Genomic DNA, 26,092 nt, shown 5'->3' on the forward strand with positions numbered 1-26,092 from the left:
CTTTAGCATTGGTCCTACAAAGATGCTTCGGTCATTCATGATTTCTGAACTCCACTGTTGCTCCCTTTCCTATTCCAGCCCACTTTCCAACCAGTCAACAATCAACCTATGCATAGTATTATCCGCATTGAGCTACATGCTGTTGTTTTTTTTGGAAGACTGCACGCAAGCATGTTTGCCTGGGCTGCATACTCCTCTTTGTAGGCAAACACCTACACAAATGGACCAAATAGGCCCAAGTATGCATCATTGTTTCAGCAGTAGCTGCTCTCAAGGTCTCACACGTGCACCTAGAAAGTGCTCTTGCAGAGCACAAGAGTCATGATTTCATGCCTTTTGTGGCTTAATCGCAGTGAGACACTGTCCTCTCTTTGTTACACTTGTGTTAAGCATAGTAATAACATAGCAACAAATATCCTTAAAACCATCCTTCCCTCACTCATACCTTCCTCATGGCTCCTTCCTCTCGGTCCACTGCTGCACTGTTAGATTTCCACTCTCCTCCATCCTTTGTCCGTTGTTCACTGGTGCTGTTATCTATCCCTCCACCATCATCTTGCCCACCTCTTCCCATCACTCCTTTTTCTTCACTTTTTGCTCCAAACTTAACTATAACATTTCCAACTCCAGATGCCAGCACACTCTTCCTTTTTGACTTCTGACACGTTTCAGAGATGACCATCTCTACTCGAAACAATGCCCCCTGTCCATCACCTTCTGCTACTACAATGGGCCAGTGCTGTTCCTAAATAACAAAGAGAACGTGGAAGTTAACAAACATGTAGGGTCTTTACCTTACAGTATATCACCCCTTGAGGTGACTTGTTGTGATTTTTTTTTTTTTATATGAATATACCTGAAAGGAACTTAAGTGAGCTGAACGTAGGCTAAAATTGTGCTTCGGAAAGACAAATATAATAAATATATAAAGGGGTCACGGTAAGACTTCTAGAATCCTTGATGCAGCTTTACTTTTACTCTGTTGATGAAGTAAAGGAGGAAACCACTACCTGATTGGTAACAGAAATGACACTCTCATCCAATGAGACAGCTGAGAGCAGGAAGTCTTTGGGATCATATATATCCAGTGGTGTCACTGAACCATCGCTGTATTGGATCCATGCACTGATCACAGCTTCCTGAAGAGGAAAAAAAAAAACTGCACAATTACAACTGAAGGTTTTAAATAATTCATCCAATCATTGCAAACTGCATTAATGACACTGGTTGAACCTCTTGTGACCTTTTATGGAAGACGATCAAAGAGAATATCTGTCACTGATATGTTTCCTTGCATAAGATGGAAAGAATGATGTCATCTGATATTTGAAGCTACGATAACTGACATCAACAAAGTGTCAAATATTCACAGTCTTGGCGTTTTGTTGACTGATTCCCCTTATTATTTTTGTGTCATGGTCTATTTTACTTCCTTGCCTAGCTCTGTGATGCCTTGATTTATTTATTTATGTTTTTTCAGTCTGTTCTCTACTACCTTGATTTATTTTGCTCTGGGTCTCTCCATTTGCCTTTTTTATCTTGTTTTTGTTTGTTTTTTTCTTTTTGTTGTTTATCACATTACATTATTATTGTGGATGTTGCTGTACAGTACCTTGCACTAAGCTTTTATGTTTGCTGGACTGTTGGACTGCTGCTGATGGACTGTAGGCCAATCCCAATGTCCACATTTCCAGGCTCACAACCTTTGTGGCATATTCCTGCTAAAGCCATAAGGGCTTAGGGCTGTCCCAGTGTAAAATCATCAAGTACATGAGAGCTCTTTGACAGACATTTTTAACCATTTAGGAACACCTTCTATAAGACAGTATTACTGCAGACTTTGCCCAGTGTAATTATCCACATCTAATAGCACAGTAAGTTCAAACATGGGGTTATCGGGGAAGCACAAAACATTGGAACGCTAATAATAGAGTAGCTTATATTTAGAAACATATCTTGCAAAGTGATATTGCAAAATGCTGTCTAATTCTGTTGATCATTCTGTGAGGGTTTAATGCATACATTCCTGCACAGGTTTGATTGTTGGGGGTTTCTCTTTATTATTGTAAGGAGGATTTACTTTATTTTTGGCAATGAGTTCAACTGAGCAGCTTTTTAATATCTTTATTTACTGGTATTTGACATTTTTATAATATATTTTTTTCAAATGTAACCACATGTACTTTGTCAGTTTTATATATATATATATATATATATATATATATATATATATATATATATATATATATATATATATATATATATATATATATATATTTTTTTTTTTTTTTACAGTTATTTTAACTAGTTTTTCTAAGTATTTTAAGTTGACCAAACTAGATTTAAATAGTTTTATTATCTTCCACTTTGATAAATGTTAGTTTGCAAAGCTATGCTTTCAAAATAGTTTCCCAAACAATGTTCATACACATCAAAAACTGACATTTAAGCAGCAGTTTTTTGAAGAAACACTTTTTTCTGAATTGTTGTTTTTTTTAAAATTTTATTACAATACACTGTAAAAAAAAAACTCTGTAATTTAACAAAATTTATTCTATAATTTATTTACAGAATTTTCCTTTTTTTTGTGAAAAATATCGATAAAATCACAAAAATACAGTGAATCAACATGTCTATGTTTGCTGGACTTCTGTGTGTATAAACATGATGTAAGATGTAAAAATACCATCACAATTGTAACACAATTCCATGAATATGTCATGTTTATTTTAAAGATAATTTTAATTTCATTTTATATAGAACACAATTTTTTTTTTTTTGGCCCCACAGCTGCTGGAATAGTTCGGTGATTTGATGAGATTTTTTTCTTTTTTTTTAACAGTGTAGTTTTTCCTATTGTAATACACAAAAGATGAATACTTTGTGAATGGTCTCCTAAAACAATCTCACAAAGGTAATTAAGGTTTAGTGTCAGAAACATCAGTATCTCTCTGCTCCTCCCTTGTACCTTCCCTTATCTTAATCATTCTGGCATCTCTACAGTACTCTGTTTTAACAGCTTTCTTTTTTTTTTAACCCTAATTTTTTTTTTCCTTCTCACTGTCCCTCCTCATAGCTCTACCATCTCTACAAACAGGAAAAGGAAAAATACACTGAGCTGCTTCCTGCCCTGGTAGTCCTTGTGGTGGTGTTTATGCTGTGGGAATTCAAAACTGAAACAGTATAAAGAGGAGATGGCATGTACTATAGAGCTTTATACAGTATAAAATAATCCTTGGCAATGTGATTAAAGAGTCAAGAATAACTTTTAATATGGTACTGTACCCTTACAATGCAGTATGCCGATATGTGGGTGTATGTAACCATGTTAAGGGGCGTGCATGATGCTATAAGGGATCAAAGTGGAGACAAAGAGAAGTTAAAGGTTTTAAAATGTTATAACAATTTTAGTTTCACTGTGTTAATAAACACAGGTGACAAATTGATTGTTGTGATTTAATTTATTTTGTGGGATTGTATTTAGGACTTGAAGTTTCATTAAAAAAAAAAAAAAAGAAATTGCTGTTGTAATCTGTAGCTGTTGTAATTGCTATAGCCTTGAAGTTACATTTCCCTAATTTGAAACTGATTACGGGAGCGATAGCATCCAGATAATGTTCGCAGCACAGAATTACTATTTAAGAGCTGTGATTACAGCCTTTAGGGAATTACTGTGGAGAGAGGAACAGAAAAAGATGGTGCCCATCACTTTATTTGTGTGATGCAAACCTAAAGGCATAGAGCTGTCTGCATGTGATCACATGGCGACATGTTCAAACTAGATGTGAGAGGATGTGATAGCTTGCAAAAATGTTTTAATCTGTGAGTAAGAGCACTGGCATTTTCCGTGGACACAAACATTTTTATATAGTTCAGCTCGCCCGCCTGCCCTATGACAGCTGGGATAGGCTCCAGCTCCCCCATGACCCTGAATTCAGTATTTATATAACCTCGTCTCCATATTGGGGACAAAAAGTAACTTGGGTTAAGGTGATCTCCTACCTGTTTAGGTGTATGTAGCAAGTCAGCAGCTGTAGTTGTTAGTTGTATGGCCTGGGAATTTACAGGACTTGGAGTCATTGTGAGGGACAAAGATGCAACCAACTGGACTCCCAGGTCTGTAATGGTGACCTATAGGTAAACAACATGTGTTTGTCATTCACAGAAGCAGCCAATAAAAAAAGTTCATTTTTTTTTGCCCCCTTTTTAGTGACTAGAAAGGATAATTAAGGTTTAGTTATTCTCTTGTATGACACCAAATTAAGTAATAGCAAAGTCAGTCCGTTTAAAGCTGGTTGGATTCAGCACCTTTGGAGTTCTGTAGGTCATTTGGAAGGCAGATGCATTGATATAACATGGTGGCAAAATAAAAGTAATTCTAAAAGCGTACAACTTTTGTATCTGATAATATTTAGACATTCAACATGCTATGAATAAGTAAATCATAATGCTTGTTGTATGCCTTGCCATACCTTACCATGGCCTGATGCTGCATTATTTAGTGCACAATAAATATGCATAATTTGGATTTATTACTGTATGTACAGATGCTGGCCTAATAAACCCATGTTTACTTAGTCTGTGAAGAACTTTGGATGCTGTTTTCTTTCAGACTAATCTTGATATTCACCCCAGTATAACCTGTAATCTACAAAATTGGAACCTGCAGAACCTACATCCCAAATACATATAATAAAGCAATATTTACCTTGTCATCTAATACAGTCACAGTCTTTTCTGCCAGAATAGAGTCAGACAGGGGGGACAGAACCTGCAATAAAAGATGACACAAAAAAGTGAAAAAACAAACATATTTAAGTTCAACATTGATTACCTGCCTGCTAACACAGTAAAAACAAAGAAGAAACAAAACCAAAACATAACTGGTGAGTTAGGTGTGCAAAAAACAATGGAATACGAGTTTGTGTCTCATAACAGGAACAACCACGTTATTTCTTTTGTCAAAACTGATCAATGGCAAAAATGCCCCATAGATGAACAGATGTTGATGTTTCCACACAGAACAGCAGTCCAGTTAGATCCTCTCTCACAAAGCAAGAAATATTATTAACATTATTGCCTTATTTCTTTGTTTTATTGATACTACATTAGCTAATTAATAAATGATGGTGAACAGTGAACCTGCAGCAAACACTACACAGTCTATTATATGTGGACCCCTGTTACCACATATAAACACATCCATGTCATATCTACATGAAGATTCAGAGTTTAACTCCTGCTGCTCAGCTGGTGATGGTGATCTCTCGGGGCACTTTACCGAGCAGCAGTTTTTGAGCGTTAATTTCAGTGGTCACTGGTACTTTTATAGCTCAACCAGTCAAATCTGATTTTTAAAAGGGAAAAAAAACTTTAAGCTAAAAAGCTAAAAAAATTAGGTTTAAAAAAAAAACAACATTTTTTTCCCGATGGAAATTATACTTCTTCCATCTTTGCTGTTCAGGAATATGATGTCTCTGATTGTACTTGGAAATTAGTAAGTGCAGTTTCTGTATAACAAAGAGTGAAAGGCACAACAGAGATGCTTTTTTTGTTGTCTCAGTGAATATTTCCTTAAGGTTAAAGTTAAACATGTCAGCGAAGCAGCACAAACCACCGCAGTGCCACATAAACTTGAAGTAGTTATGAAGCTAACACACACAGACTGATCAAATGAGTCATTGATTCATTTTTACATTCTGCACAGCGTGTCTGAGAAACACATGCAAATGCACACAGACACACATGGATCTGCAAAATCTGATGGTGCTGGTATTGTGTGTGTGTGCGTATGTAAAGGAAATGTGTGGAAGCTCTCATCAGACAGTGTAACACACTAAATAATGAAAAGACAAATACACACAAACGCACACAGGCTGTGTTCTCGTCTCCATTCCAGCTGTGCCCCAGTGTGTCAGCATTCAACTAAGACAACAAGGCAAAACTAAAGACAACTAAAATGAAAACAGAGTGTATGAAAAGAAAAAGGAGGAGAGTGTAAGTAAGATGGCGGGCAAGCAAGAGGGAAATAAATGGAGTAGGTGTCAGAAGGAGAGAGACAATGACAAATAGAGGAGGACAGTAAGTGAGAGGGAGCAGAAAGGAGGAGCATGAAAAAGATTGGGGTACAGATGAAGATGGGGAGCAGCAGACAGACACTGATAGAGATTAGGAGCCCCGTGCTGTAGTGTACTACTTCGCCTGGCGACAGGAGGACAGGCAGATCTGATTGGTGTACAAAGACAATCTCTCAGCAAATGTGTCAGGGCGTCAAACTTAATCCCACCCTCAGCAAGGTAACAAAATGCAATGATTGACAGCTCTGGGATTGCTCCTCAAGGCCGGCAGAGTATAACAGGGTGAGAGAGAGAGACTGGAGAGAGAAAGGAAAGAGAGAGAGAGAGAGAGACGGGGAAAAGAGGAAGAAGCGAAACTCAGGAAGACAGAGCTGGGGGCTAAAATTGAAATGTCAAACTATCAAATGACGCCTGTCAACTCTGGCATCTCAGTGGGAATTCTGGGTAAATTCTGTCTCCTGGCTCCCAAACCGTCCACAGCTGTATGAGAGTGTGTGTGCATGCATATATTAATGCAGAGGTCCCCTGCTAACACACACTCGGCTGTTACCAAAAATCGCACCATTTCTACACTGAACTCAGTCACTGAATGCAATCATAAAAATACACAGTTTATATACCTGTGATGCATACAAGACAGACCAGAGAACAACAAAAGACAAAACTGATGATGACTGCAAAATATTTGGTGGTTTTACTTTAGCTCTACTAGATAACAGTGTACCAGTAATGTAAGAAAGTAAACCACAGAACTGTGCTCCACTGTCACACTGAGTTACAATGGCCAGGCTCATTGGAATTCAGAAAGTGCACAACTGTGCTCAGTGCGTATGTGTACAATTTGTGAACATCACACTGAGATGTCAGGGCCAAATTCAACAGTTAATTGTGGCTAATTGTATAACAAGCTAGCAGGGGAGTCTTATAGATGAAGAACAGGGATGGTGTTTACATCATCGGAGTACTTATGGCTGTAATGTGAAGTGCCAAATTATACTGCACTTGACATAATGAGATATTCTTTTTCTGGACTCTGTAAAAAGTGGTGAAAACATTCCTTGTGGATTTTTTTTCCCTATATGTAAAAATATTTTTACTATGAATGTAAAAAAAAAAAAAATGATAGGATGACCATAGACTCCATCCATCCATCCATCCATGGTTCATTTGGTGTTACAGATTATAATATCAACAAATTTAGTCAAAATAAAAGAGGAAGAGATGGGTTGCATGTTTAGTGACGAAGCAAAGAATACCTGTATATTGGTGATCCCCAGGTCCCGCCCGACTAAGATTCGTCCATCTATTAGTCTGGCAATGCGAGGATCTTCTACCTGTAGAATACAAAAACAGCAGGCAGTGAAATGTTACACTGTATTATTACAAATTTGTAGGTACACTATATGAACAAAAGTATTGGGCCACACCTCTTAATCTTAGAATTCAGGTGTTTTCAGTCCCATTACCACAGGTGCATAAAATCAAGCACCTGGCCGTGCAGTCTGCCTTCACAAACATTTGTGAAAAAATGGGTCATTCAAAAGAGCTCGCTGTATTTGAGCTGCAATGCGAAGTCACTGCTGCAACAATTCAATTTGACATTTTTGTCCTCCTATATATTCCATGATCAACTGTAAGTGATCTTATTGCAAAACGGAAGTGTTTAGGAACCACATCAACTCATGCACAAAGTGGCAGACCACATAAAATTACACAGTGAGTAAAAGCCGCCAACACTCTGCTGACTCAATAACTGCAGAGTTTAAACCAAAATGTTCATGTGGTCTGCAAGTGAGTAGAACTGTACTGTTTGTGAGCATTTGTGCAAACCCACCTTTAATTGGTCCAAGACCAAATGAGTGATATCAGCTTGCCAGTCAGCACCCAGCATGTAAACCATCTCTCCACCTGGGTCAGATGGTTCTGCGACAAAATGAGTGAGGACCCGCACCAAAGCGTACTGGTACTGAAAGATCAAGAGGAAGGTCAAATGTGGACTCTAATGCTAAACCACACAAAAGTCCCAAAAAAGTTCAATATCAGCACCTCAGTGCACTGTCGGATATCTTTCAGATTAAACTGCCTGACCACTTGTAAACAACCCTGATTTTGCCACCAATCAAATGATACCTGCAGGGTGCAGCCTTTGCCCTTTCTGTCATCGTCCTCATCATCTTCACTGTCTCTGGTAGGTCTGAGTAGAAAAAAAGATAAATGAGACAGCGATAAAATAAAGCGAGGGTGAGATTATCTGGTAATTAAATGTCCCCTTTCCCCTCTCCTCTCAGCTGCAGCTGATGTACTGAATTATCTCAGCTTCAGGTTACACTTTAAGCCAAAATAAAAAACACTTGGGTTTCTAATCCATGTTTAACACATTTTAAACACTTTACTTGAACATGAAGCATTTATTACAAGACCTGGATGGCAAAAACATTTTAAATATAACTGGTCAATTTTCCATTCTCGTGTAGTACTGTCTGTGGGCCATTTTTTTCCCTAAGGAGTATATCTAAACTATAGTAACACCTCTTTGTAACATTAGCAGCAAAAATCATTAACATTATAAGAGGTTCTTGATACTTTCAGTACCAAATGAAATGGAACAACATATGTAAAAGTGACTATTGATCAGGGATTTAAATCATAGGCTTGTTTAAACTTCACATGCTTCAGCTTTGCTACAGCAACAAAGATAACAAAGAAACATGTACTATAATTATTGCATTTGTATTAAAACAATGATGCAAATGTTGCTTTTTTGATTTAATATTTAGACCAAGCACATTTTAGGCATTTTTTTTTTTTTTTGTATTTTTGATTTGTTAATCCGGTAAGCAGCAATCTACTAATAAATACACTTGTGAACAGTTGCACGTCTGTTTGTTAACATTTTTGATTCTTTTATTTCACAAAAAGAAAAAAAAACTGCAGCAATTATTAATCAAATCAGATGTATTCTAATCAAATAAAACTTCTAATCAAATCCATTTTCTTCTGCCAATCCAAAAACAAAATAAAAAAACTTGAGACTTCTCTCCATTGAGAATAATTGAGAATATAACTTTCTGCACAAATAAGCACACATTCATTCTCCTTTGCCTCCCTCTGTGTAATCTCTACGAATGACCATATGCACACACAGGATCACGTAATCACACACACGCTCAAAGGGACTGCCTCTGGGTCTTATAACTGTCTAGTACCCATGAAACCCAGGTGCTATTACAGGAATTTTCTTTCCATTACCCGTAGCCCCAGTTGCACATGTGTCTGTGTGAGTGTGTGTACCTAATAGTGCTTGTGTTTCACTCTGTCAGATAGTGGTTTGGGGAGATGGAGGTGTGTTTGCGCACGCGGCTTGGTGGCTACCTGAGCAGAAATTGCCAAAAATTGAAAAATAGGCCCAGCAGAACAAAATGGAAGAGTGGCAAGACGGGGGAATGGGAATAAAACATAAACACACATACCTGTCATACAAATACGCAATCAAACATAGAGGCACAAAAGCATGCCTGATGCTTAGATTAATTATAAACTATGTAAACCACAAAAATGTTCATGCAGACATTAATACCTGTCTCAGTTTAGGCAAGAAACTTTCACTTTCCATCTTCGAATATTGCTATGTGTTCATTGTCTTTGATGAAAATGTCAAAAACAACATGTAGCTTAAAATTTCTATAGTTCAGTTCAACTGTGAGAAATTTTAGAAAATATGGCACTGTGGTTTTTGTCCTCAGCTGTAGCGGCTCACAGATAGATCCCAAAATCAAAGACAAAATCAAATGTCTCAGAAAAAATAGGATTCAAAGGATCTCTCTCTCTCTCTCTCTCTCTCTCTCTCTCTCTCTCTATATATATATATATATATATATATATATATATATGTAAACCTGGGACAGCCACATGTTTCAGCAAGGGCTGGTGTTTCTGTTACCCCCTTTAATGGCCTTAAAATGTGTTTCTTACCAAAGGAGAAAAAAAAAAGATTTTTCAAGGAGCAGGGAGAACAACTCTTTGTAGCATGAATGAAAGTCATTTACATGAAATGCTCTGCATTTTGATGAAATTATACTTATGCCGACATTTTCCACTGCATGTTTCACTCCCTCATTCCCTCAAGGTCAGACAGGCAAATTACCTCTTGTTAGTGATGATTGGCACCCTCCAGCCCTTGACCTGACTGAGCTCCGTATCTGACACATCTATCTGGAGCGGTAGCTTGGGTACCCAGACGGTGAGCTGAAGCTGAGCAGATAGGTGCAGGTATGAGAACTTGACTGTTAAAGACTGCCGACCACGCATTTCTTTGCCATTCACCAAAACCTGGTCACAGTTTGGGGAAACCTAAGAAGAAAAAAAAGAGGAGAAAGTATGATTGAGACTGGGACACCATGCTTGCTGAGTATGACAGTTTAACTCGAAATCAAGCGGGCTGCATTCAGTGCTGTCCACAGAAACAGATGCAGCCTCTGCTGCTTGCTGCTCAAGCACAGCCTAAACCAAGTTTTCACAGTAATTATAGTCTTGCATCCAGTAATATATTTTTCACTGATTTCTTAGAGGTTTATTAATCTTGTAAAGCACTTTGCAAAACTGTTCTGTGATGCACCCCTAAAGAAAAGGTTAATAATGTACTTCTTCCTGTAGCATTAGTGGCATTTCAGGTTCGTGAATTCTCTCGGCACCTTCGCCAACCTGAAGCAACATTAAATATGGAACATTTAACAGCCCCAAATCAGTAAATCAGTCATTTTAAGACATTAGTACAATAACACTGAATATATAAGACAAGAATACTAAGAAACAGTGTACCAGTGATTTAACAAAATGCATTATATATATATTTTTTTGTCTAAAGTTACTTAACCCCCTGTGCCACATTTTTGGTTATTACACTGCCCATTTTGATTGATTGATTTTTCAAATATAATACTATGAGACATGTCACTGTCTAATAAGATGGTGAGCAGAAGAGGGTTTGACCTTTGACCTCTGGGTGGAGCAGTCTTTTCAGGAACCAGAGCTGCATGTGACACAGTGCCAGCAACTGGTAATATTAATGATAACTGCTAATATTTAAACTGAAATAACTTTATTTATAAAATGAGTGTAATGTATGAACATCTAAAGAAGCATATTTGTTTTTAATACAGATTTTGATTTAATTTGCTTACAGCATTTTTCATTTGTTGCCCAAGGACAATATTATGCAGTTCAACCACTTTTCTTCAGGTCATTAATCCTAAAGCTGTGGTTCTCATCTTTGGTCTTTGGCACAGCTTGTTTTAGGCAAGTGATGGAATATGTAAGCAAACCATTGAGTAATACGACCTTGTACAAACTTTCTGGAAATGCACAGAAGAGCTTTTTACAGGAGGAAAGAATGCAATTGGACTGTTAGAGTGATTCTCATCATTGAGGACATGATGAGAATGACTGAGGAAGCTTGGACTCCAGTATCAGGTTTTGAACAGTTAGGATGTCAAGGGGTCAGTTCAGGGTCTGACATATATAATGTCTCAGTAGCTGAATGTTTAGGGAGCGTACCACAAGGACTCTAATGCAAAGCACCAGGTCCACAGTTTTTCAATCCCAACTAGTGGGCTCATTCATTTCACGTAACTCACCTTCTCAGATCTCTAGTTCAGTATTATTAAAATTAAACTGACACCTCCAAAGTATCTAAAGTCTAAAAAATTGCATGTAGGCACTGACTTATTATGGTTGTATTTAAGTGAACGGACAACAATCTGACAAGCAGAACAATGAATAAGCCTGGATAATATTCAGTTTAATTTGAACCTTTTTCAGTGTCTGACTGCGTGACTGATTGAGTTGACTTTTTTTTTTGGATAAATCACCGTGCATGTTTTAATTTGGACATAAGGTCACAGTTTTCTAAAATACCACATTTGCTATATTTGCACATTTATAGTTCTTTATATGATACCTAAACTAGGGATCTATAGAACATCTTGAAATTATGCATGAATGCTTTACAAAGGAACCACACAGTTATTAGGTAGGAAAAAGGAAACAAAAAAGCAATTATGTTGCTAGTGACAGCCGACAAATGTGTTTCTAAATATCTTAACAAAATGGAAGAAAAGTTCAGCAGCTCTGAAATAAAAGCAAGGGCAGCTATAATTTCTAACTGGCATAAAGTCAGTTTAATATAATTTATTTATGACTGCTTTAGAAAAAAATGTCATGTAAATTGCAACCCTAAAATATTTAGAAAATATAATATATGCTGCTGCAAAACAAAGGTATTCTTATTTCTGCATCTTTATATAATTCTATGGCCATTAATCCATCCGCAGAAGTTTATAACTTGTCCACCCTCTCTTTTCCTACCTGTACTTCTCATCCCCACTCCCACCTTTCTTTCATCTCCCACTGCCTCAAATGTCCGTTCTCCTCACCCATTCCTGTTTAACCCTGAAGCAATGAACTTTCATTTCTGGTTTTCTGACTTTTTCACCCTTTTTTTGTTTTTACACCCAGGTCTTCTTGCTTTTCTAAAGCTGCAACTGCTGTTTATTAGGTTTCCACTCAGCCGCACTGTGTTGTAGAAATTCCTGTATTAAACATCACCTCTTACAGATGACTACTTTAGAAGCTCATGCCCATACTGTGGAGTTTGTTTATGAACAAACTACAAATAACCGGGGGACTGTGTGGGGACACCAATAAGCTGAACTCAGTTCTTCTAAATTAAATTTGATCTCTTTATAAATGCTAATGATAAGTGGGGATTGTGGTTGCAATTAGGCAATGAAAATGTGAAATAAGCATAATAAAAAAAAACATTTTATGACTAATTGATCAACATTCCTAAAACCAACTGTGGTTTTTGCAAATTTTCAAAGACTTGAACTTTAAACAGAGTGATACTGCTGTTTGGCTTGTAGTTTGATCACTTTATTTGTTCTTGTTCACTGAGAGAAATCTAGTCTGTTTTCAATTCAATTCAATTTTATTTATATAGCGCCAAATCACAACAAATAGTCGCCTCAAGGCACTTTATATTGTAAGGTAAAGACCCTACAATAATTACAGAGAAAACCCAACAGTCAAAACGACCCCCTATGAGCAGCACTTGGTGACAGTGGGAAGGAAAAACTCCCTTTAACAGGAAGAAAACCTCCAGCAGAACCAGGCTCAGGGAGGGGGGGTCATCTGCTGAGGGGAGAGAGACAGGACAAAAGACATGCTGTGGAAGAGAGACAGAGTTTAATAATAACTATAATAACTTGGGCTTGAACAAGTGCATTAAAGTCAGGTTCAATGTCTGAGGTGGAATTACGACACGGGCAGGTGATTGTTACTGAGAGAAGACCTGTATCTGTTAAACTTCATCATGGAAATGTTTGTTCGCATATGAAGGTAGATCCAAAGAGAACCAACATCTTGTCTCCTCCTCCTCAGGCATCCTGTGTCTCATCATGTGGGGAAAGTTCTCCTCTTTGAAGGAAGAATAAATATTTAACAGTGATACTGACCTTAAGTTTTCCGCCAGCAGTGACTCAAAACAGTCACACAACTCACACGACACCTCCTGTTGTATAAAACAATGCAAAAATACCAATTTCAGTTTTGGTTTATTTCACTCACTTTGTCTTGCTCCGCTTCAAAAGTCCAACATTTTTCACTGTCAGATTTGGACAGCTATTGGTTGTAACACCTGCAGGTTGTCCCATTTCAGCTCAAGCCTATCAAACCATGCAGTTACCTCCTTGAACAAATCACTCCCTGCCATGGTTCTTTTCATTCAGCACATTGTTGCCAGTTCCTCCGTAATCTGAAACTCTTTCATTATCCCACATACAAAGATGAGAAACTGGCTGTGCCACAGATATCACAGCTCTTGTCCAGAGAGCCAAGGAGAAAGTCAAATTGTCTGCTTTGTTTTTCAAGCTCCCGATCTCTCTAAATGTCTCTAATCCATCTTATTATGGTTCGCCTGGAGAGGGACACATTCTCAAATGCTTTTTTCTCAGGGAATATCAGCACAGCAGAGTCCACCAAACACTCTGACAAGCTCAAAAAGTATCAAAAGTGTTTGCTGGCTGAAATGGACAAAATGCAGGATGTATACCTATTAATGTTTGAATCTTTGTTTCCCATTGATCACATTTGGGCCGGTTTGGGATGTGGTCCGTGGGCCCCATCCTAATGCCTGGGTCTGGTCTAAATGGATAGCAGTAGACTGATTTTTGTCAGTGCATAAGTTTTAATTTAATATCATAGTTTAAGTCAAATTGAATGCCAAGCTCAAAGGGGAGTGGCCTGACCTATGAGTACTGAGTGTGTGTAATAATACACTATAGTGCCAAAAGTATTCACTCACCGATCCAAATAATTGAATTCATGGGTTCCTGCCACTTCCATGACCACAGGTGTATAAAATGAAGCACCTAAGTATGCAGACTGCTTCTACAAACATTTGTGAAATAAGAGCTCAGTGAATTCCAGATGATGGATGTGATAGGATGTCACCTGTGGAACAGGTCTAGTTGTTAAATCTCTTGCTGCTAAATATTCCACAGTTAACTGTTAGTGGTATTAAACAAAGGGGAAGCCGATTGGGAACAACAGCAACTCAGCCACGTCAAGGGATGTTGAGGTGCGTAGTGTGTAGAGGTTGCCGACTTTCTGCAGAGTTGTTTTTCAGGACTTGGGCTCATCCCCTTAGTACAGTGAAAGAAACTCTTAATGCTTCAGCAATCCAAGACATTTTGGACAATTTCAAACTCCCAAGTTTGTGGGAACAGTTTGAGGATGGCCCTTCCCTGTTCCAACATGGCTATGCACCAGTGTTCAAAGCAGGTCCATAAAGATGAGTCCATAAAGTGAGTTTGGTGTGGTAGAACTTGACTGGCCTGCACAGAATCTTGATTGTAACCCAACAGAACACCTTTGGGATGAATTAGAGCGGCAACTGTGAGCCAGGCCTTCTCGTCCAACATCAGTGTTGGACCTCACAAATGCACTTCTGGAAGAATGGTCAAAAATTCCCATAAAATCAACTCCTTCCCAGTTGAAGCTGTTATAGCTGCAAAGGGTGGGCCGAAATCATATTAAACCCTATGGATGAAGAATGGGATATCACTCATAGTTCATATGCTTGTGAAGGCAGATGAGCGAATACTTTTGGCAATACAGTGTATCTTGACTGAGATAGTCATAGGTGGGAACATCAATATTGGTGAGATCCCATCATTAGATGATCTTGTTTCAGCTTGATGATGAATGTTTATTACCTCAGTTTTTCTTTTTTTTTTTTTGGCTTCCTTACGAAACACTTTGATCTTTAAAAGAGGTTAACATTTTGTACATCAGAGCTAAACCATTTCTTCCCTATCTGCTCTCACCTTTTAATTTCTTTCATTTTAACTTTCTCCTCTATGCTTTCAGCTCCTGTAACATAAAAGGGAAAGTTGCCCAACCCCTCTCCTCTCCACTTCCTCTTTCAATTTCTATTTTTCTTCTCTCTCTTTAATTTTCCTTATATCTCTTTCAACATCCACCATTTCCCTCTCTTGACCTGCTCTCTTTCTTTGTCTCCACTTCATCCTCCCCCCTCATCACACAGTCTCCCTCTTCATCTTCCTCTCTCTCTGAAACCTGATTTACCGCTTGTTAACATCAAAGGGATGTTAGACTGTTGGTGCCTCAAACTATTTCTCCAAATCATTTTTATTTTCTAGGTGTAAATCAGTGTGACTGCTGCACGGTTACTGTGACAGGGTTTGGTTCCAATGAAGGTATAAAACATCAGAAGTCAGCGGACATCACAATGGTTCTTCTTGAACTACCACTAAAGTTAATTGTTCATGTCTGTTATTTCTACCTTAGGTTTGCTGAATTCTCTCTGTGCAAGGACCGGATACCCCGAGAGAACATTTAAGCAAAATCAAGTTATAGTCCATTGGAAAAGTTTGTAGAAATAGTTCTTGAACTTTTAAGCTGAGAAACGAAGGAGTTTTTAAGTTTACTAATTTCTTATTTGAGCAGAGAAAAAAGTAACTAGAATCTCTTCTTTAAAAACGATGGTATATGTGTTCAATGATGTTTCGCCACATAGGTCAGAAGGATATATTTAAAATTTAAGTATTTCTTTATATCCTTTTTCCTTATTTATTTGTGCTCTGTAGTGTTTTCAGTTTGCAACTTCTGAAATGTTTTGATGTAGTACTTTTGGCTGTAGGAGGACACTGTTTTGATTGCTCTACCTACTACTGTTTTCAGCCAGTGGTAAAAACTTTAAAGCACTTGCCAAGTTCAGCGGTATTTCCCTCAGGAATTAGTGGACACCAAAATGGTGACATTATATGGATCAGAACACAAACACATGAATGCTAATGTTGGTTGGTGTTTGTTTTCTGTGTTAATCATTGACATCCTACAGTTTTTCTCAGGTCTTCTGGGTCAGTTCTTCAACAGTTGACGTGCTTAAACAGCAATCCATCGAAACAGTGTGCTATGTGTGCATGTCAGAAAGAGCATTTCTCATTGTTAGCATTTTAACCATTTATGCATGAATTATGAGAACCTCTGTCAAGATATTTTTCCTGTTTTGTTTCCCTCCTGTTCTACATTTCACTAATTCTATGTGAGCTCATCTTGTAGTTCCCTCCTGTTTGCAGTTCCCAATTATCCCTCAGTGCCATCCCCTCCCTCAGTCTTTGTCCTACTGGATATGAATCTCACCTGATGGATGGATTTATGCTTTATTCCCTTTTGTATTTTGGACTGGGCTACAACCCAGTCAAAGGCTTTTTGCATGCTTAATTCCTGACTTTGTGTCTTTTACTCTATGACTTTATTCACTAATGCAAAAACTTATTTTGATAAATTAATTAATAGTTTGTGGTGAATCATGGCCTGAGAAGTCCTTTGGTGAATGTGCACTCTGCTCCAAAAAATATTCAAACAGTGCAGCTTTATTTTTGCTGTAGACTGAAAAACATTTGAGTTTGACATTAAAATGTGAATATGAGTCAAAAGATTTCAGCTTTTATTTCCAGGTATTTACATCTGGCTTTGATACACGTTCAGAAGATGGCACCTTTTGTCTGAACCCACCCATTTTTCATTTTATGATCCAGATGTAAAGCTGAAATGTTGATCTTCTGTCTCATATTTCATCTTTTTAATGTCAAACTCAAATGTGTTCAGTCTACAGCCAAAATAAAGGGATCGGCCGCACTGTTTGAATGATTGAGGGGAAGTGTATGAGCTGTTTTACAAAATCAGAGAACTTCAAAATACTGGGAGAAATGCGCCATCGCAATTGAGATGGCTAGCAAGTTGCTGCTAAAACTTGTGGCACAAAACCTGTGGCTCAAACAACCACATTAAGTCCATGCCATACCTATTTAACCGAACTGAATGATAAATTTAAAGACTGATTTTCAGTTATATTCTTCACGGCTGTTCTTATCATTCTGCTTCTGATAAAATTAATCTGAGAAACTAACAATGTTTCATGTGACTTTTTTCTACAGCAAGAACAAATACTGCTGTGTTATTGATGACAACTTTAGGCTCTAAAGTCAGGAGTCACCCAGTCAGTGAAAAATATAAAAACTAGCAAGTGTAATGAAAAACAGAGGAGGGACAACTGAACACCAATATGGTCCCAAAATACTTAAATTTCAGAACACAGGCCTACTTTAAATTATATTTCTTGAAATTTGCATAAGATAAATATTGGCCACCTCTTTCTCCACACCACCTGTTTGAGTCTTCCAGAAAATTAATATATTTTTTAAAAGTTTGTGTTTCTTCTACTGCACCTCCAGGGCACAACATAATTGATTTTTCTTCTATAGCACGAGATGCACATAATGTAATATGCATAATAGTACTGCAATTATTGCAACAGTCAATTAAAAACATTGCTTGTCATGTCTCTCGGCCTCTTGGAGGCTGAGAGAATTCAAGATGTGTTATATTTTATAAACCTTTAACTTCATCAATAAACACCAGTGTCCCAGTTTGATTGGCAGCCACACATGCCCATGACATGACATTGCCTCCACCATGTTTCTTGGATAATGTGGTAAGCTTTGGACCATGAGCTGTTCCTTTCCTTCTCCATACTTCTTCTCATTTTGGTACAAGTTAATCAAGTTGGTCTCATCTGTCCAGAGAAGTTCTTAAGTGTAACCACTGGTTTGCTCCTCATTATAAATCCTCTGTATTGACAGTGCTGGAAAAAGGATTTACCCCTTCCTAATTTTTTAAATTTTTATTAACATTTGTCACACACACATATTTGTCACACTTCCATCTTACAGATCATCAAACACATTTTAATATTTCAACAAAGATAATCTGAGTAAACACAAAATGCAGTTTTTAAATTATGAAGGGGAAAAAGAGCTTTGCTGCTTCAGGGCCTGGGTGACTTGACTGCAGTTCTTGAGGGTGGCTCACCCAGGTGTTAGGTCTTGTGGGGCAATTACTTTTTCACACAGGACCGGCTAGGTTTGGATAACCCTTTTGTCTTAATAAAAGAAATCATCAAATCATCAAAAACTGCATTTTGTACTTGGGTTATCTTTGTCTAATGTTTAAAATTTGTTTGATGGTCTGAAACATTTAAGTGTGACCAAATATACAAAACACAAATAAATTAGGAAGACTGCGAGTACTCGATAAGCCGACCCTCCTCAAGAGTTTAATGACTTGGCTAGATGTGAAATTGTTTCTTTTTTTTCCTAAGTAAGGAAAGATCGTCCACTTCAGTTGGCTTTCCAGATATTTTCATGCCCGTGGTTTTTAATAGGTTATTTTGTTTTTTCTTGCATCTCTTTGGACGTCATATTGAGAGATCCAATGAAAAAATACCAAATGCAAGTTCAACATTGGGCTCAGCTTCAGATACCTTACCTGCTTGTTACAGAATAATAAAGGAGCCTTACCTGTTCATGAAAGCATCTGAAAATGGTTTTCTAATTGCCAATCATGGCCTAAATGTTAATGCAGCAGCACTTTTGTTTAAACCCACTGAAATAAAGCTTGAAAGTCTGCACTTTAATCACATATTGATTGTTTGATTTAAAATCAAACTGTGGTGATGTACAGAGGCCAGAATTAATTTTTAAAAAATGTGTGATTGTCCTGTGGACCTAACTGTAATTCCATAGCACTTTGAGACCTATAATAGAACAAGTCTGCCCAGACCATATCATTACAGTTACACATGCTGTAGTACCACAGTGCAGAATATTACAACTCACTATACATCAATAGAACCTTCAGAACCCTAATTATAATAATATGTATGAAGGTAATCCATAGTAACTACATAAGGTAGCTAAAGAGTGCACTAACCCACAGGGAAATTGAAAACCATTTTCTGTATCTACATATTATGCTAGATACAGAAATTGCCATAGCTGTACATGCTAATGCACACGATTAAAGCACATGGAGTAGGTGTTGTTGTTAGTGCTTGCTACATGATTTTTGCAACTCCGTTAGAGGAAGGATACAGCGCTCTGGACACGTGTGAATGTAAGTGTAAATCCTCTATACACAAAAAGACTTATTGCTCTATCATATGTGGTTTCAATTTTACTGGCGTTTAAAGCAGTCGGCAGTCGAGACCGCCGGCGATCCGGCAGGTCACATGGATTTAAGGAAGGCTACGACTATTCAGTAATGACAACCATTCCCTACCGGAAACATATGAGATGCAGTAATATCCGAAATTACTAAATGAATAAAAAATGTCATTATACACTTAAAACTTCAACAAAAGTAACATTTTGAAGTTGCATGTGTTTGAATAAACAAACACAGTCTGCAGCATTTCAGTTCTTGTCTTGTAATACAGTAGCTTAAGTAGGCAAGTTAGGTCTTATTCATTTCGTGTGGTGGATGTGGAAAGGACTGCTGATATCAAACACACACACACACACACACACACACACACACACACACACACACACACACACACACACACACACACACAGAGGACGTAACCCTTGACAGACTGAGAACAAGTGTATTGGCGTTGTTGCAAGTAAACAGCTGAGTTGGAGGTTTAAGGACACTGAAGAATGGATTTAATTCTTTCTTGTTTCTGGGAAGACTCATGGATAGTGCAGGACAAATCGGAGCAGGAATGTGAGGAAGAGCAAGTGAGAATTTCTTTTTTTTTTTTTCTTTGAAAAAACAGAGCAGCAAAAGGAGAGCAAAGAAAAAAAGTGAAGCAAATATATCTCACAGAGAGTAAAACTGTAATCTCAGCAGTTCGGAGTTGTCGAAAAACACAGGGCAGGAGAAAAAAATCTTTTTACCGTCATCAAATGCCCAAAACACCACATTAACTGTACAAATCTCCAAAGACACCTGCTGAAAACTTTTGTAAGTTCTCAGCAGCAGTTCGAGCAAAAAGAGGAAGCTGAAATGTTCAGTATAGGGTTGGGAGGCAGATGTGGCTGAAACCTAGTCACATCTTTATGATTTAATGGCAGTGTGATAGTGATATTTAACGGCAAATACATGAAATTCCACATGGAGAGCTGGTCTCCCTCTGTATATATACACAGTATAAGTATATAAATTTTACTTTAGGTATACGCTTTGGCTAACAATGATTTGCCTACAGTTAAAATGGGATATTATGCATGCAGGAGCCTCTGACCTGCAGACCTCAGACTTGTTTCAGAGAATAGGACATGCTTTATACTGGCTTTGTGTTGAGGTTAATTGATGGTCATGTCTCGATGTGATGGCATGAACATGCTTTTGGAGCAGTTTCACTTACTGTGCAGTTGTCAAATCACCTGCTGGTGTTTTGATGCCATCCCCCAAATGAATCATTTATTTATTATTTTTTTACATGACAGGACTCACCAGGTACCTGTGACTTTTCTTACACTGCATTAATTTACTCTAACACTGTTAACACCAGGCACTGTCTCTGAAAAAAACACATTTCAAACCACTCTAGTAGCTTTATTCCTTAAAATAAAGGTTTGTTATACCTGGGTTATTTTGGATAGCAAAGAACAACACGTTGACTCTCTTAGTGACTGCCTTCTGAGCTGAATCGTATATACTTTCCTAAAGTAAATCATTACCTTCGGTAATAATGGCTATCCCTTATATATGAATTAACTTTAAAAAGTATTTGGATTTGATTTGTCTTTATATTTATTCCCTGTCCTCCTACAGCATATCTACTACACTTTGACTTGACTTCATCCGTGTTTGGTAAGCCTATTAGAATTATTCTCACATATTTTAAACAATATGACACTAACGACGGATCATTTGAGGTCATTAAAAGGAGCAGCAGCGTGAGCCTGACCACAATACAGCATAGCAAAGAAACAACTGTGTTTTATTATTTATTCCTATATTTGTTTATCATGACTTCTGTGTTTGCTGTTTTATCTGTAAAGGTGCTACTGGAACTTTAATGTCCCTCACAGAATCTTCCTGAAGGGATTAATACATTTTTATCTAATCTACTGTTTACTTATGCAATCTCTCTTGAGTAATTCTTACTACTGAAAACTGCAGTTGGGAAAACATTTGTGGTGTGTGAAATAAAGGTTCACCACACCACAAATGTTAGGTAAAAAAAAGTCCAAAAGGACTTGATTGGCTGAGGAACCATATATGGTAACTGGATTTATAATATTAAAAAAAAAAATAAATAATAATTTCCAAGTATTTCAATTAGTGCCCTATGAGAGTCATTAAAAATTTTTACAATTATAAATAATTATAAAAGGTTTTAACTGTGAACTCCAAAGCCACTTTCTCTAGATTATAATCAAGCATTTTGGAAACTTGAATGAACAGAAAAAAAAAATCATTTTTTTCTGGTTTGTGCTGCAACATAAATGAACGCTCAGAAATGGGCTGAGCTTCTAGCTTATTACAACCCTCTTCCACTTGACTTCCCTTCCCTTCCTGAAAACCTGCTTAGAAGTCCCAAATCTCAACCACCCACTCACCCCAATTTACCAGCATTCTCCCCAGGCTAAGTCATTTATTTAAATCCATATTCATTTCCCTCCAAGCAAAGTGATCTGTCTGAATTTACAGTTAGTGCTCTCTCTGTCTTCTATCTCTTACTATGTAAGATTTTCTCTATTATTCTCTCTCAGATGTATATTTTCTCCCTGCAACCCCGTTCATCCATCTCTCTCACGCTCAGATTTCATCTTGCAATCATTTTCTCTCTGTGTTTCACACTCTCCCCCTTTTTCTACCTATATCTATTGTTCTCTGCCCCAAGCAATTCAATCCATCTGACTTTAAGAATCATATCATCCAATCAGGGCCCACTCAGTAGACAGAGGCGGGCCCTGAGGGACAAACTAACCAACTCTCTGATGGGATTAGACATCCCACCTGTCCATCACTTTAGAAAACCCACACTAGGCCAATCGCCTCTTCACATAGTTTCATATGGCTGTCATTAAGGCACAGATGAGTGCACCCATTAACAGCCTATAGGCCCATATTGTTCTGCTTTGGCTTGGAGAGTAGACAGCTGTTTCAGAGAGCAGATGGAAGGTGTGCAAGTGCACACAAACACAAAACTTGGAATCTTATTCCTGGGTCTCAGTTTGAATTTGTAAAAGTGGGGCGTGACATGGTCATTTGCACTCTCTTTCTCCCAGATAAAACTGTTATTAAGAAACTGAGAGAAAAGGAACATTAATAAGGAAACAAAAAAATTCCCACAACTGCTTAAAGACTTTTGCACTTGACTTAAAACTTAAATTAAAGTTGTTTGAGAGCACATGCTTTAGCAACTGATATTGAAGTTCATCTCTTGAAGTCTCTCATACTGTATGACAATAAATAGTACAGATTTAGTGCGCAATGTTTAAAATGCACTTTTATTTACTTTTGCTAAGTAATTTACTTCTAGTTAGTTAAGAGTACTTATTAACTAAATATAGAGCAATAGATTGCTAATGCAGTAATGATTACATTTTATGAAAACTTGAAATGTAATTGTTAGATATATATATATATATATATATATATATATATATATATATATATATATATATATATATATTAGGGGTGGGACTCGATTAAAAAAATTAATCGAATTAATTACAAGCTTTGTAATTAATTAATTGAAATTAATCGCATTTCAATATTTGACATGAGAAATAATAATTTAAGTTTAGTTGATGAATAAATCAATATACATAAGCTTAAACTTCAAAATTTTGTTTATTTTCCCACCAGTCTACTACACAGACTGGTGAAGTGCTCCTGTGATAAGCAAACTCCTGAAATTAAAGTTAAGCATCATAACTGGATAGTTTTATTCAACATTAATGTCTCACTTAATATAGTTGGAAATTAATCATTCTCTCAGCTGTATTCCTTGATGTTGAAATGTGTTATGCTTGTTTTAGCAGCTTATTTTGAATTAAAGACTTAAAATTAAACCACAAAAAGGAGAAAAGTTCATTCTCCGTTTAACAGCTGTTTTTACACAGCTGTGCTTCACACTCACGGTTGCTAGGCGACATGAGCTAAGCAGAGGTGACGGCAGGTTATATGAAGGCGAGCCGCCTCACTTCCGGCCTTTGCGGGTCTTCGTGGGCTGCGAAAGACGTGGGCGGGTCCTTCGCAGGATGCGGCCCCTAATTTGGACATTGGCGTCAATATCATCTGTATGCCGGGAATCGGCACTGAGAACGTTCCACGGTGTCAAAGTGCGATTAAAATGCGTTAAAAATTTTAACGCGTGTTAAAGTCCCAGCCCTCCGAGACAGCGACTAGAGATACAGAGATATAGAGAAGAGAGAGACACCGAGACAGAGACAGAGACAGAGATAGAGAGACAAGATACAGAGACAGAGAGAGATAGACAGAGACAGAGAGAGAGAGACAGAGACAGAGACAGAGAGAGAGAACAGAGAGAGAGAGAGAGAGAGAGACAGAGACAGAGACAGAGAGAGAGAGACAGAGACAGAGACAGAGACAGAGAGACAGAGACAGAGACAGAGACGAGAGAGAGAGACAGAGACAGAGACAGATGAGAGAGAGACAGAGACAGAGACAAGAGAGAGAGAGACAGAGACAGAGACAGATGAGAGAGAGACAGAGACAGAGACAGAGAGAGAGAGACAGAGTACAGAGAGAGAGAGACATGAGACAGAGACAGAGAGAGAGAGACAGAGGACAGAAGAGAGAAGAGAGAAGAGACAGAGAGAGAGAGACAGAGACAGAGACAGAGAGAGAGAGACAGATACAGAGACAGAGAGAGAGAGACAGAGACAGAGACAGAGAGAGAGAGAAAGAGACAGAGAGAGAGAGATAGAGACAGAGACAGAGACAGAGAGACAGATACAGAGACAGAGAGAGAGAGACAGAGACAGAGACAGAGAGAGAGATACAGAGACAGAGACAGTAGAGAGAAGATGACATATACATATAGAGATATACATATATATATATATAATATAGATAGATATATAGATATATATATATATATATATATATATATATATATACACACACACACACACACACACACACAGGGGTTGGACAATTGAAACGGAAACACCTGGTTTTAGACCTGAACATCCCTTTCAGGACAGCTTCCTCTTGCGTCCACAGTTATCCTGTTGGATGTGGTTCGTCCTTCTTGGTGGTATGCTGACATTACCCTGGATACCATGGCTCTTGATACATCACAAAGACTTGCTGTCTTGGTCACAGATGCGGACAGCAAGACGTGCACCAACCAATTTGTCCTCTTTTGTCCATTATGTCACCCATAATGTTGTGTGCATTGCAATATTTTGAGCAAAACTGTGCTCTTACCCTGCTAATTGAACCTTCACACTCTGCTCTTACTGGTTGCAATGTGCAATTAATGAAGATTGGCCACCAGGCTGGTCCAATTTAGCATGAAACCTCCCACACTTAAATGACAGGTGTTTCAGTTTCATTGTCCAACCCCTGTATATATATATATATATAAAAACATTGTAAAGCAATTTTATATTGATGAATCATGCAGCCCTAGTCAGAGGGGGGTCATTTTGATTGGGGATTTTCTCTGTAATCATTGAAGGGTCTTTACCTTACAACATAAAGCACCTTAAGGAACCACCATCCTGGTAACTGCCAAACCCAGACTTGTCCATTGGATCGCTAGATGGAGAAGTGTGATTCGTCACATCAGAGAACACCTCTCCACTGCTCTAGAGTTCAGTGGCAGCGTGCTTTACACCACTGCATCCAACGCTTTGCATTGCACTTGGTGATTGTAAGGCTTGGATGCAGCTGTTGGGCCACAGAAACCCATTTCATGAAGCTGTATATATACACCGGATGGTTAGCACAGTTGGTAGCACCACTGCATCACAGCAAGAATTTGAGAAGTGTGAGAAATGGATGGATTTATATATATATCTTTTTGCTTTAAAAACTTTAAAAACTTTCTCACCCATTCTCCTGTCTTTGGTAGACATGTCTACAGGGATTAAAAGGAAATGAGGATTGTCTCATTGTGGTTTTGTGTGTGTCACATCTGTGTGAATATGGATGTTTTCTTTCTGTTTTTTTTTTCTTCCTGTTTTCTGGAATGTTCGCAGACCCCATGTGAAATTAGTATTCTTATTAGCATAGGGATATAGGTCAACATTGCCCTGAATATGTCTGTTTATATGCCCCTATTGCGGCCTTGGTGGCTGTGTGTGTGTGTGTGTGTGTGTGTGTGTGTGTGTGTGGTGTGTGCTGTGGTGTGTGTGTGTGTGTGTGTGTGTGTGTGTGTGTGAGAGAGAGAGAAAGAGATGGAGGGTTCTTTAACCTTATTTTATTGTTTATACCACAAAATTTTAATCATATTTAAAGAAAGGTGCAATATTTAACACAACATGTTACGTGTCTGACTGTACTGGATTTGTTACATCTAAATTAAACTGGACAAGGATTACATTACAGAGGTTAATACAGAGAGAAAATATGTTCTATATGGTATCCGATAAAGGGCT

At 37.8% G+C, this 26,092-nt stretch overlaps 1 protein-coding gene across 2 annotated transcripts in view; it reads right to left on the reverse strand.

Moving 5' to 3' along the window:
- Window positions 1-26,092, reverse strand: part of LOC115786361 (transmembrane protein 132C) — a 166,002-nt gene that overhangs the window by 5,642 nt on the left and 134,268 nt on the right. For both annotated transcript variants that reach the window (XM_030738486.1, XM_030738485.1), the window contains 8 exons: window positions 10,222-10,427; window positions 8,208-8,271; window positions 7,912-8,043; window positions 7,334-7,411; window positions 4,709-4,771; window positions 4,003-4,131; window positions 1,011-1,139; window positions 446-745 (listed from right to left, as the gene is read on the reverse strand). In XM_030738486.1, coding sequence (XP_030594346.1) covers window positions 446-745; window positions 1,011-1,139; window positions 4,003-4,131; window positions 4,709-4,771; window positions 7,334-7,411; window positions 7,912-8,043; window positions 8,208-8,271; window positions 10,222-10,427 — 1,101 coding nt within the window. The remainder of the gene's footprint in view (window positions 1-445; window positions 746-1,010; window positions 1,140-4,002; window positions 4,132-4,708; window positions 4,772-7,333; window positions 7,412-7,911; window positions 8,044-8,207; window positions 8,272-10,221; window positions 10,428-26,092) is intronic.

This window comes from Archocentrus centrarchus, chromosome 9 (assembly GCF_007364275.1).
Source record: "Archocentrus centrarchus isolate MPI-CPG fArcCen1 chromosome 9, fArcCen1, whole genome shotgun sequence".
Taxonomy (NCBI): domain Eukaryota; kingdom Metazoa; phylum Chordata; class Actinopteri; order Cichliformes; family Cichlidae; genus Archocentrus; species Archocentrus centrarchus.